The following is a 13,873-nucleotide window of genomic DNA, read 5'->3' as shown; positions in this document are numbered from 1 at the left end:
CCAACAGCTACTATGAATATGACTTTGATCTATTTGATTATATCGGAATTGACTTTATTCTATGTTCTCAATTATATTGTGTGGGGGTATAAACCACCCTCATGGGCCGATATGGCCCGCACCATCAGAGGTGGCTCGGCCCACAAGATGAAGACGTGCGGCGCATGACGCTGGTCGACGTATACCGCAAGGCTACAAGATATTGTACCAAATAGGATAGTTTACTTGTAACTCTGTCCCTTCACGATATATAAGGAGGGACAGGGGTCCCCTAGAGGACAGATCATACACATTATCATCTCAACACAATCCAATACAATCAGACGCAGGACGTAGGTATTACGCCCACACGGCGGCCGAACCTGGATAAAAACATTGTCTGTGTCTTGCGTCACCATCAAGTTCGTAGCTTGCGCACCGTCTACCGATAAACTACTACCGTGGGTATACCCCGAGGTAGACTGCCGACTAGCTTTCGTCGACAGTGGCACGCCAGGTAGGGGTTGTGCGTACAGCTTCCCACACGAACAAGATGGCCATCATCCCCGACTTCGCGGCCATGGCGGCCGGCTTCACGTTCATCGTCAGCTTCAACAGCTTCAACACCACGACCGCGAAGGAGGCGTAGATCCGATCTGTGTCGATCACTTCTTCACCGACGTCGGCTGCAGCTCCAACCACGCTGGCTACGGCTTCGACCACACCAGCAACGTCTCCGACCACACCGACAACGCGTCGCCGCTTCTCTGCTACAAAGGGAGGCAGATCGACAACACCGACCTGCTCGAGGTATCGACCAAGTTGTTTGGACTACTTGCTCTAACCACCGGTCGCAATAATAATCGCCGTGAAGAACGGCGCTACGACAACCGCGACCACCGTCATGACAACAAGTCAAAAAGCTCGAGGGCCAGACAATTTTGTCGCCACCGACCAGACTTTCGTCCAAAGATAAGTATACTTCTAATATTTTATTTATTTTTGGCATAATATTTTTTATTATCCTTCAAAACAACTTTTTGGTTAGCCGGCTAGTTTTTTCTCCTACACGAGTCTCCGACTCCTCCCTACACGTGCATGAGATCCGCCCTCTGCGTTCCGGGTGGTCGGCAGTAGCTCTCTGGCGAGGCTGGCAATCCCACGCGTGTCTAGGTTCCGCACCTCATGCTGATTGTTGGCTAGACCAGAGCTGGTATAAGCTCTAGGATGAATTAACTACTTGTGCTAATTTTATAACAAAAAATCTAAAACTTATCTCAGTACTGATTTTTTATCTAGAGTTTATTTATACATCATGTACTACCTATTCTCTATATTTATTTTTCAGAAGTTTGGTCCAGTCGACAAGCTACGCTCGGAGACTCGTCGACTATTCCCTACGCTGTGCCCGGGGACTGCTCCGACCACCGAGCACGTTTACGTTCCCAACCACGCTCGGGGACTTGTCGACTACTCTCTACGTTGTGCTTGAAGACTGTGCCGACCACCGAGCATGTTTACGTTCCCAACCACACTCGGGGACTTGTCCACCAGTCCCTACGCCGTGCTCGGGGACTGTACCGACCACCGAGCACGTCTACATTCTCAACCGTGCTCGAGGACTCATCAATCACTCCCTTCACTGTGCTCGGGGATTACTTCGATCACTCTCCAACCATAGCTTGGGGACTGTTCTTCTCGGTTACATATGAATTGGACTCATATACAACTGAGGAGTAATTTTATTTTTTAGACCTTGCTACAAGGCTCATACTTCGCCTTCCAGCAAGCTCGGGGACTACATCGGTACGATGCATCTGAGTTTTGGAATTTCTATGAAGACTTTTTTGACCCTAGCACCACGTGCCTACGTCACCTACTACCAGGCTCGGGGACTAAGTGGGCACACTTCACCTTGCGGTGAACATGCTTGCTTTTTGAAAGTCTGTACTTTTCAGAAAAGTAAAGTGGGCACACTTCACCAGGAAGAAAATCTTTTTTGATTAAGAGCACCAAGCATTTTTTCGAACAGCCTGCTTCTTCGATGTCAATGTTGATCAACTGTCTTTTGAGTTGGTTAAAATACCGTTGCAACTGTTTGGGCGACTTTCCTGCTTATTGAAGACGTCAAGCCTCACTGGTCGAAGAAGCTCAAGACGGCGTGTTATATCACAATACATGGTGCTTGGGGACTAGCTGTGGGGGTACAAACCCCTATACCCTCATGGGCCGATATGGCCCGCACCATCAGAGGTGGCTCGGCCCACAAGATGAAGACGTGCGGCGCATGACGCTGGTCGACGTACACCGCAAGGCTACAAGATATTGTACCAAATAGGATAGTTTACTTGTAACTCTGTCTCTTCACGATATATAAGGAGGGGCAGGGGTCCCCTAGAGGACAGATCATACACATTATCATCTCAACACAATCCAATACAATCAGACGCAGAACGTAGGTATTACGCCCACACGGCGGCCGAACCTGGATAAAAATCTTGTCTGTGTCTTGCGTCACCATCAAGTTCGTAGCTTGCGCACCGTCTACCGATAAACTACTACCGTGGGTATACCCCGAGGTAGACTACCGACTAGCTTTCGTCGACATATTGTTTTTAGTCTACTTTGATTATATGCTTAGCGTAGTTAGATTAGAATTATGTTTATGCATAGGATCGTATAGCGCTTACTCATTAGGCCGATGGGTAGTTGATAGATATTGTGTAGGCGAGGTGCCTAGACTGTATTTATCTACGATTACCCTTTATAGTCCGGAGCTTGAGGTAGATCGTGAGAGTGACACTCCTGTTGAGTCCTTTGTATTCCTTCTTCCGATTATAAGGATTGTAGAGCACCATTATTACAGGGAAGTTCTTGCTCTGTTCATGATCTTTCTTGCTAATATCACTATGCATAGAAATAACCTTTTTTGGTGATGATGCTATGTATACTTGCACTAATCAATGTATGCTTTGACAGTATAGTTAGAATACTTAGGATTTATTCTTGTAGATAATCCTAATACCATGCTAGTGCTATAGGCTTAGAGTACTCTAATTGAGATGATTATTATGTTTATCTTATGGCTATGAATTTCTAGTTATCCTCTATCACTTATTATTCATATTCATATATTTATCTTATGTGACACTTACTCTACATGAGAGATAGATAAAGACATGGTTAAGGTCTCCATTAAATACATGCAGTGCTCATTATCCATTGCAAGTCCCTTCCTAGTGGTAAAAATATAAATAATGATACTTGGAATACTCCTGGTTAAAATGCTATATTGGTATTATCTATGCACTTGTAGATCTTTATTTATTTATTTATTTATTTATTTTATTTTATTTCTAGAAAAGTATGTAGATTTAATACCAGCACTTCTACATCATGTTAGCGATGATAACCTAGCTTAAGTGATGTTAAGTAATTTTAACGCTGTTGCTAGGGATAGGTTTAAGAGTCTATTTTTAGTAATTGTGTTAAGAAGTGTCAACAGCTGCCTAGTGTCCGACGTTGCTCCTACAGAAGCTCGCGATGCTGCCACATGTTCTCTGTCAAATGTGATCTATTGATCTCCAACGGTCACTTAAACGTTGAAGTTCTCAGTTAGAAAGCGTCGGATGCATCTAGTGCTACGCACCGAATGCGCCATCCTGCCACCGAATGCTACTCATAAGGTTCGGAAACCATCGAGAACTCATTGGATGCGTCCGACAGTGTGGCATCGGATGTCCGACACACAACGCTGGAACCCCTCTTTTTAGCACTACTATAGTGCGAGTACCGGAGCGTTTGGTGCTCGCCCTCTGTAGAGCGTCGAACGTGCCGACACACACTTGTCATGTGCATCGCAACACTCAGTTTGCACCGGACGCTGGTCCAGCGTCCGATGCTCCGAGGTCAGCGTGAGAGAAAAACACTTCCACAACTTCTCCAAACTTGTCTTCGGTGCAATAGAAAATATGCATTATATTTTTATAAAAGCACTGAATCTTGTCTTGCAAGCTCGACGAGAGGGAGAGAGAGACCCAACTCCTCTCCACCTCTTCAACCCTTGCTCAAATATGCTAACCACCAAGTGTGCCACCTTGTGCACGTGTGTTAGCATATTTTCACAAATATTTTCAAGGATTAAATTAGCACACTAGGTTCTAAATGCATGCACATGATTAATAACACCTAGTGACACTCGATGGACCGTTTAGTCAAAGAATTCTCCTCTTTATAGTATAATTATCTATCCTAGATTAATAACACCTAGTGACACTCGATAGACCGCTTAGCCAAAGAATTTCCCTCTTTATAGTACGACTATCTATCCTAAATATGATTACATCCTCTATGGTGTGTTGAATCCTCCTCCATATACCAACCTCATCTAATTCACATACACTTAGTATAGAAGTTAATATTTTAGGTTTCATCAATTATTCAAAATCAAACTTAAATTTTTCACAAGAGGTTTTCCTTAGGAAACATCACCAATGGTTTCAGATCTTGCTACACTAACACACGTGGCGCAAACAACATTAATTTATCATGCTAGTTGGACTGACGTAACGCGACTAACAGATTGAGATTAAAAAAATAGAATTATTATTATTATTATTATTATTATTATTATTATTATTATTATTATTATTATTATTATTATTATTATTATTATTATTATTATTATTATTATTACTACTACTACTATTACTATTACTATTACTATTACTATTATTATTACTATTACTATTATTATTATTATTAGTGCTACTACTATTGTTATTATTTTAAATTAAAAATATTAAAAAATATAAAAAATCCTCAAACACAAACACACAAAATGTTTATAGTCAGAGTCAGATTTCATTTGTATAGGCATTTTCTTATAACCGGCTCTATCAGTGGTAAAGCTAGGTGTATAGACATTTACTTAAGAACGGCATATACAGTGAAGTTTTAGTTAAAATTATTGTTTTTATATTTTTGAGGGAGCGTAGTAAGTAGTAGTAGTAGTAGTAATAATAATAATAATAATAATAATAATAATAATAATAATAATAATAATAATAATAATAATAATAATAATAATAATAAATAATAATAATAAATAATTAAAAGTATCAGTGTAATTTCATGTCTACATTAATGGATCGATTGTCCATGGGTTTTGCTTTGACCAATAATAAAAATAAAAACGTAATAATAATAAAATAAAAAGGGGGAAAGAAAAGAGGAAATAAGAAACGAAGGAATTAAGAGGAAGGAGAAAACGATAAGAAAATCTGGAGCACCCACCGAACATTTTTTTTCCTTCTTCTCCCCGATCACCTTTTCCCCTACTCTATAACTACCTCCATTCCCGGACTCGCACAAGCTTCCTCCTTCCCACATGGGCACTGCCCCCTCCTTCCCCAACTCAACTTCCAAGCTCCATTCGCCCTCCTCGTCCTTCGCCACCTCCAACCTAGTTCCATCTCTGCTGGATTGGAGAGCTTTGAAGCATGTTTCCTTCTCGCGCGCGACGTGCTCGACGGAATTCCTCGTCTGCACAGGAGCCAAGAAACGCTAGGATTAGGCGCCTCCCGGGGTCCCTTTTAGTTCCCCTCTAACGAATCGTAGGTTTGCGGTTTGGTTTGGCTGTGTCCCGTGATTTTTGGGTGGCTTTGGTGTAGAGTTTAGAAAGATATCAAGAACTTCCAACTTGGGGTTTCCTGTAGCCTTTTTTAGCTGTTCTGGGGCTTTTATGGGAGTGCCCGTCGCGCAGAAGTCCGATTCTTGGGTGACTGTGCTTGCGATGACGGACAACGGCGGCCTTGGCGTTCGGCCTATTAACGGAGGCCGAGGGGGTGCCGTGGAGCAGCGCGGGCTCGGCGACAACGGGCCTCCAGTGTCCCCACCAGAGCGTGTTTGTACGCCGCCTGCGCCGAGGCTGGCTGCTTGGCGGCGCATGTCGTCGCCTGGTCCTCTCCGGTGCTCAACCCCAAGGTGAGCAATTGACTTTCTTGTTTGGCTTAGAGGGGATAACTTGTTGATAGACTTTTCACTGAATGAAATAAGTGGATGCAGGAGCATTGGGTGTGAAGATGGTGAGGATATGGATCGGTACTTTTCCCCACAGAGTGAGTTTTCTCAAGACACTTCTGATACGGATTCAATGAGCACAAGTATTAGTAGGATGTATACCTTCCGGTTGGGGACTTCGAGCCCATTAGATAGTCCTCTCAAACAATTGGGAGTAGGAGACATGAGTCCTCCCTCAAGGAGGGGTTGCCATTCTCCTAGCTATCCTTGGAATTCTTGCCGGGGATCAGATGATGTTGATTCTAGTTTTATGAGTTCACCTCAGCATCATGATGAACAGAGGAAAGATGATGTGCAACCAATTGATTTGGAGAGTAGACACATCTGGTATCCTCCACCACCTCAGGATGAAAATGGTACTTTTCAATATGATGAGGACGATGACAATGATGTTTGTGTTGGGAAGGTCTTTGGACATGTTCACCATGATTATTGCGACGGCGATGATGATGTTGATGATAATGATGATTATGATTCGTTAGGGATCAAAGGGAAACATAGTATATCTCACAAAGAGTTCTTGAGGAGTGCTTTACATGGGCATTTCAGGGCTCTCGTGTCCCAATTGCTCCTAGGACATGGCATTGATCCTGTGGATGGCTGGCCAGACATAGTGGCCTCATTAGCTTGGCAAGCAGCTACCTTTGTCAGGCCAGACACGAGCAAGGGTGGTAGCATGGATCCCACAGACTATGTCAAAGTCAAATGCGTAGCATCAGGAAATCCAAATGATAGGTATGCCCTTTGGCTACAACTTGTACTGAAGAATTACATGAAATAATGATTGTTCAACTGTTTGCAGTGCTTTCATTAAAGGTGTTGTCTGTTCTAAGAATGTAAAACATAAACGCATGGTGTCAAAACATGAGAACCCTAGGTTGCTTCTTTTGGGAGGAGCACTGGAATACCAGAAAGTCACGAACAAACTAGCTTCAATAAACAGCATTCTTGAACAGGTCATATCATCATTTTCCAGTTACATGTTCATGCTGATTTATCTCAATATGTTCTTAATATTGATTTCAAATGCAATGCGTACAGGAGAAGGAGTATCTTAAGAATGCTGTTGCAAAGATAGAGGCTCAACGCCCACATGTCTTGCTAGTCGAGAAAAGTGTGCCATTGCATGCACAACAGCTTCTTGCAAAAGATATCTCTTTAGTATTGAACGTCAAGAGATCACTTCTGGAAAGAATATCTCGCTGCACAGGTGCTCAAATTGCATCTTCTGTTGAAAATATCACTTCTACAGGAGTCGGACAATGCCAAACATTCTGGATTGAGAAAGTTACAGAATGTTCATCACCAAAGGTCTCAAACAAAAAAACGGTCAAGACACTGATGTTTTTTGATGGTTGTCCAAGACGCTTGGGGTGCACGGTAATAATCAAATTATCTAATTGCATTTCCAAGACAAAGATAGCTTTTATGGCCCAAATAGTTTAAATTCTTCTGCCATTTGTCTTTTCTGTCCATTATTTTACACCTGAAGGTATTATGTGCAATTGTTCATTGCAATGGATTTTCTTTGGTGAATAGCAAATGCTTTGTTTCAATAGTCGATTAATCATTTACTATATTTGGAACTTACTATTTTGGGTCTCTTTCTTTATATTGTGATTAGCCATATCTGAAAAATGGCATGCATTTACACCTTCAACGATATGATTTTATTTGGTTGATCGAAAATTGAAGGCCTTTCTTTATATTGTGATTATGTCACATAGGATAAAAGTTATGCCTTTATTTATACTATGATCATGTCATATCTGATAAAAATGGCATGCTTTTCCTAGGTTCTTCTAAGAGGAAAGTCATATGAAGAGTTAAAGAAAGTCAAACTTGCTGTGCAGTATGCTTTATTTGCAGCATACCACCTGTCACTTGAGACCTCATATCTTGCTGATGAGGGTGCAACACTTCCAAAAGTCCCCTCAGATCTTCAATTTGAGAAGCAGAATTCTTCCTCAAGATACTATCAGCAGAATTTGAATGAATTTCAAACCATTGAAGGGGAAACTTTTGGAAGTGGGTGCATCATGCCTTGCCTTAATGGTTCTACAAATCAATCTCATTCAAGAGATGACATAATTCACGAGGAACATGCACACTGTCATTCAAGAGCCGACTTAAGTCAAGAAGAATATACTCGTGGAACCATTAAGGTATACCCTTATTCCACAGAAGCTTCAATGTATGGCAACTGTATACCACCTGTTCAGACACCTAAAAATTCACTTGCCAGTGTGAGAAAAAGGACACCAGGAAATTTATATTTTCCCCATAATGGTCACATAGATGAAGCAGGTGGTGGAATGTCAAAGGTTGATAGTGACTTCCTTGACTTGGATAATGGTTGGAATCATATCTCAGATGAAGATTCTGTAGCAATACGTGATCACAATGGGAACCACAACGAATATTTTCCAACATCTGACAGTCCACAGAGCATTTTGGTTTCCTTGTCAGTTGCATGCCCTCTGAGAGGAATTGTATGCAAGCAATCTCAGCTATTTCGAATAAAGTTCTACGGTACTTTTGATAAGCCACTTGGAAGGTATTTTCGTGAAGATTTATTTGTTCAGGTAGTTGCGTTGTCACCCATAATCTGCTAGTATACTATTATAGGCTTTACAGTACCTTATTAATTTTCATCCACCCTATATTTTCAGACTTCATGCTGCGAATCTTGCAAGGAGCCTGCAGAATCTCATGTGCGATGTTACACTCATCAACAAGGCAGTCTCACAATCAGTGTCAGAACTCTTCCATCTGTCAAGCTACCTGGGGAGCTTGATGGGAAGGTATGGATGTGGCACAGGTGTCTCAGGTGCAAACCAAAAGATGGAATTCCCCCAGCCACACAAAGGATAGTCATGTCGGATGCAGCACGCGGATTATCTTTTGGGAAGTTTCTGGAACTTAGCTTTTCAAATCACACAACAGCCAATCGAATTGCCTGCTGTGGACACTCCCTCCAGAGGGACTGCCTTCGTTTTTATGGGTTTGTAGCTTCTTATTGTATACTCTTCAGTTTCTTATCTAATAATAACCAACATAACAGTTCGCATTCTCAATCAAACAGGCTTGGGAGCATGGTTGCTGTCTTCCGTTATTCACCAGTAGACATTCTTTCTGTCAACTTGCCATCCTCAGTACTGGACTTTGCTTATCCAAAAGCTCAAGATTGGGTTATCAAAGAAGCTGTTGATGTATGTTTGTGTTAGTTTTATCTAAGCTTGTCTAAATTGGTTCTAGAAGCCAACCCATTGGCATCATTTTGGGAGATGTATTGCCCTTGCTAAGCTTTTATGACTTAACTTGCAGGTATGCGCTAGGAAGGAACATCTGTATAAGGAAATTGTTGTTAAACTTGACTGCATCGAAAAGATAGTTAAAGACCAGAACATTGGTATGAAGTCAGGCTTGCATAAACATGTTGCCGATCTTAAAGAGTTGGTTAAAGTTGAGTGGAAGAAGTATGACGTAAGTTCAAATGCTACTTGTTTTATAGATTGCTGTTGAACTGTACAAAGTTTTCTATTTGTCTTGTAGATTGCTATCGAAAAGATAGTTAAAGACCAGAACATTGCTCTTTACTTTTTCAGGTCGTATCAGGGTTTTCTATCATAGATGACTTGCAGACATTTGAACCATATATAGATGTTCTAGAGCTCAATCGCCTGAGGAGAGAGCTTGTACTTGATATTCACGTATGGGATCGCAGACTGTACATGATGCACTCCCTCACAAAAGAAAACTGTCGTACTGTGCCAAATGATGCAGAATGTTCTGAGAAGCTTACTGAAAGCTTATTAGAACAGTCAAAGGATGTGACATCTGGTAAACATTTGAATGTTGAGAATTCTCTAGAACAGAATCAACCAAGTATGTTGGAAGTGGCTGCAGTTTCAGTGAAATCATCATCCCCTATGATGGAACAAACCAACACTTGTGTTTCACGTTTGGAAACCAACATTATGGGTGATCTATCCATGCATTCTGGCTCAACTGTTATCAGCTTTGCCCCAGGCCCATGTGAAATGCAGAGTGAAGGAGTGCTGGCTGAACTAGAAGCTGGAAAATTTTTGCAGAAATCACAATCTTCTGCCTCCAATCTTTCTGACAGAATTGACTTAGCATGGACTGGTTCTGGTCAGTTTGTTAAGGATTCATCAAGTAGCGTGGAGGCAGTTTCATTTGTACCTGCTAGTCTGAAGGATGATCCTGCATACCAGAAGGTTATAGCACCAATTAGAATCAAATCATTCGATTCTGCTGTCAGTTCCAGAAATGTTGATGATTCAAATGCTAGTATAAGAAGATCTTATTCTCAAAGGCCCCCAAAAGCTATTGAGAGAACTGGTAAGGGCCTGTCACCAACATTCTTGAACAAGCTGTCACTTTCTGGTATGATTGATGGCGAGAGTCGGTTGCTACTGTCACAAAATGATTCAAATGTTATTGTTCCAATTTATGATGATGAACCATCTAGCATGATAGCCCATGCCATGACTATCCCAGAATACCGCAGCTTCTTGTTGCCACTTCTGGATCAGAATAATGAATCTAGTTTATTGAATTATGGTTCTGATCAGCCTCAACCTACAACTGGAAATGACTCTAAGGATAACCATTTAACTGTTTCTTTTGAGGATGAAGACTCATATTCTGTTGATAAAGCAAAATTTTCTGTGACATGTTATTTTGCAAAGCAGTTTGATGCAATCAGGAGAAAGTGCTGTCCAGATGAGCTAGACTATATCCGCTCCTTAAGTCGCTGCAAGAGATGGAGTGCTCAAGGTGGCAAGAGTAATGTCTACTTTGCCAAAACACTGGATGACAGATTTGTGATAAAGCAAGTGACCCGGACAGAATTAGATTCATTTGAGGATTATGCTGTTGATTACTTCAAATATTTGACAGACTCTGTATCGTCTGGGAGCCCAACTTGCCTCACTAAAGTCCTTGGTCTTTACCAGGTTCGTGTTACTACTACTTTGTTACTGGTGTTGTGTTTATCAAATCCTGTGAGATTGCATAATGAACATAGCTGTGCATTTATGCACTAGATCACTGCCAAGAATTTGAGAGATGGAAAGGAGCTGAAGATGGATGTAATGGTCATGGAAAACCTATTTTTCAAGAGGAAGGTATCAAGAATATATGACCTAAAGGGCTCTTTGCGTTCGCGCTACAACCCTGATACTTCAGGGAACAACAAGGTTCTCTTGGATCTTAATCTGTTAGAGACACTTCACACAAAGCCCATTTTTCTTGGAAGCAAAGCAAAAAGAAGGCTGGAACGAGCTGTCTGGAATGATACTTCTTTTCTGGCAGTAAGTAGACTCACTTGCTGTGAGATCTTATTTCATTGGTGAAGGTTTATATACCATATACTCCCTGGGTGCAGCAACCTAGTATTTCAATCTGGACTGTGACCTTGGTTGCATAGCTAATTTTACATTGTCGCCCCATCTGACCTCGTCTGTATATGAGGTGTCACTACCAAAAAAAAACTGTTTCATGCACTCATTTCCACTTCATCATGATTGGTACTATGAAGTAGTAATCTTTTTATGTCATATGACATGAAAAGTATGCCAGTACATCTGGTGGTACATCGGATTTCAGTATGAACCTTAACCTTGACCCTGGTGATGTACACCATTGCTGGGTTCGCTGTTTGATTAGCCTGATCTGCACATACTTTTCTCCATCCTGAGTGATGTGTTTCAGCTCCCCTCCCTTTCTCCCTCCTCATCACTCAGTAACAGACCAGACCCAATGATCCCAACAAAAAAATTTCCTTCTTTTGGTGTAACCTATAATATGTGCCCAGACATCTGAGTTTCGGACAATCGCACACATTAGAAGAGCCACCTACCTTCCCCCACCATTTTCAAGATTCCAAGAAATCCTAAGCAGCCAGCTGATATGGGAAATATTGAATGCCCAATATTAGACATGCCAATTGAGGCTTTGCCCATTGAATGTTATGATTCATATTTCCTTCTACAAAGATAGAAATAGACAGCTTTTGCCACACATCTGATATTCAGTTGTGAAAACATGTAGAAGCCACAATCTTTCATTTTGGAGTTTTTGAGGCGCATAGAGCAAATAGCACATAAATCAAAATCACACATACACAAACACAAACCCATACACACAAGAGGCAAACCTTTGTTCAGTTCTTTCATGACATCGCGGAGAGATGTCGAAGTAGCACTACAAAAGTGAGTAAGAGGGGAGGATCTATCCATTTTTTTTGGAGGCACAAGCCTGGCCGCCAATTGAGGTAAGGTTGCACACGTGTAGAGCTAAGGTTGCACAAGTGTAGGGGTCAGAGAGTGGTATGGAGGGAGAGATAGCAGAAAGTAGTCTCTAGCCAGGGTATAGCGTGGCAGCTAACAGAGAGGAGTTTCAGGAGAAGGAAATGCAAAGAAATCAAAAGATGGCCAAGGTCCGCACGAAAAGTGCATAATATATAAATAGTGGCAAATGCTGTTTATTTATCATCTTTACGGTGGCAATTTATGAACTGTAATTGGTAGCTAGGATGGGTGTGGGGCAGGCCAGGCAAACAACAAGCTGTGGGGTTGCTGGGTTGAGGTAGCTTGAATGCACTGGTATTTGAAAAATACACTGTTGCCAGATGAGTGATTTTGGTGCCAGTGTAGCAAGACTTGGTGGTTAGTCCACATGGCTACTGTCGATGGTTCAGATAGGTCTTATTCATGCCGGCTACTTGGATATGGTGATTCGATTCCCGGCTCTTTTTGTTGTTGCCATTCTAATTGACAACTTGTATCTAACCTATCTTGTCAGTATGGTTCAGCTTTATATAGATGGTGACTATTTGAGTAAACTGGTCAGATCAACAGACTTTTTAGCATATTCATTTAGAATACCAAGGTGCATGAAGATGCGGCTGTTGTCACTATCACTATCTAACTTTTGCTGCCATCCATTCCCCTTTTCCTCAGTCGGTGGATGTGATGGACTACTCTCTCCTAGTCGGCATTGATGAGGAAAGAAAAGAGCTTGTGATGGGGATTATCGACTATCTTCGGCAATACACTTGGGACAAACAACTAGAGACTTGGGTGAAGGCGACAGGATTTCTAGGTGGCTCCAAGGATGTTCTGCCAACCATCATATCTCCGGATCAGTACAAGAAGAGGTTCAGGAAGGCCATGTCGAAGTACTTCTTGGCTCTCCCTGACCAATGGTCACCGTAATGCCTCCTCCAATGCATCCAGGCCATTCAAGCGCGACGGGGAAGACACTTTGGTTTTCCTTTTTCTTTTTTCCCTCCTGTATCTTTTAGAACAATCGATCCATCTATGCCTCTTGTATGCTGTTTTTGTTCACAACAGGCAGGATGAACTCTGTGGAGGATTGTGGCGATTGTTGTCCATCCAGGCAGAGGTTAGGCGTCAATACGTGTACATACCCTACACTATAAAATGAAATGCAAAGGAAATGAAAATACGGGAACCGAGTTCCTTACCAGTGATATGTTTTGAGATTTTGTGGACCGGAAGTTGTGTCCATTGGTGCTTCTGAGATCTGAAGTATGCAACTACTCTCTTCCTGTTCCAAATTATAAGACCTTTTAACTTTTCTAGCTTTTTTTAGATACATTGCTTTTATTGTGTGTCTACATAGCGTATATTCAAATGAATAGCAAAAGTTATGTATCTCGAAAAGTTAAAATGTTTTATAATTTAAAATGGGGATAGTATTTCCGTTTTCAATAACAGAGAGTCAAAACATCTTATAGTTTGAAATTGAGAGGGCATTTCCG

At 41.6% G+C, this 13,873-nt stretch overlaps 1 protein-coding gene across 1 annotated transcript; it reads left to right on the top strand.

Annotated features, from left to right (window-relative positions):
* On the top strand, positions 5,268-13,584 carry LOC8061524 (putative 1-phosphatidylinositol-3-phosphate 5-kinase FAB1C). The gene is made up of 11 exons (XM_002438144.2): positions 5,268-5,964; positions 6,046-6,795; positions 6,863-7,016; positions 7,102-7,440; positions 7,857-8,645; positions 8,733-9,064; positions 9,146-9,272; positions 9,388-9,546; positions 9,669-11,042; positions 11,133-11,399; positions 13,050-13,584. Exons 1-11 carry the CDS (start codon positions 5,723-5,725, stop codon positions 13,302-13,304), a joined length of 4,788 nt encoding a protein of 1,595 aa, XP_002438189.2. The 5' UTR covers positions 5,268-5,722; the 3' UTR covers positions 13,305-13,584.

Source organism: Sorghum bicolor, chromosome 10 (genome assembly GCF_000003195.3).
Source record: "Sorghum bicolor cultivar BTx623 chromosome 10, Sorghum_bicolor_NCBIv3, whole genome shotgun sequence".
NCBI lineage: Eukaryota > Viridiplantae > Streptophyta > Magnoliopsida > Poales > Poaceae > Sorghum > Sorghum bicolor.
The sequence above is the reverse complement of the archived record's forward strand: the minus strand, read 5'-3'. Positions and strand labels throughout refer to the sequence as shown.

Excerpts from the sequence above, each read along its gene's own strand:
- LOC8061524 (XM_002438144.2), top strand. The coding sequence starts at position 5,723 with ATGGGAGTGCCCGTCGCGCAGAAGTCCGATTCTTGGGTGACTGTGCTT. Across the intron at positions 5,965-6,045 it reads CTCCGGTGCTCAACCCCAAG|GAGCATTGGGTGTGAAGATG; the intron begins GTGAGCAATTGA and ends AAGTGGATGCAG. Across the intron at positions 9,065-9,145 it reads GACTGCCTTCGTTTTTATGG|GCTTGGGAGCATGGTTGCTG; the intron begins GTTTGTAGCTTC and ends TCAATCAAACAG.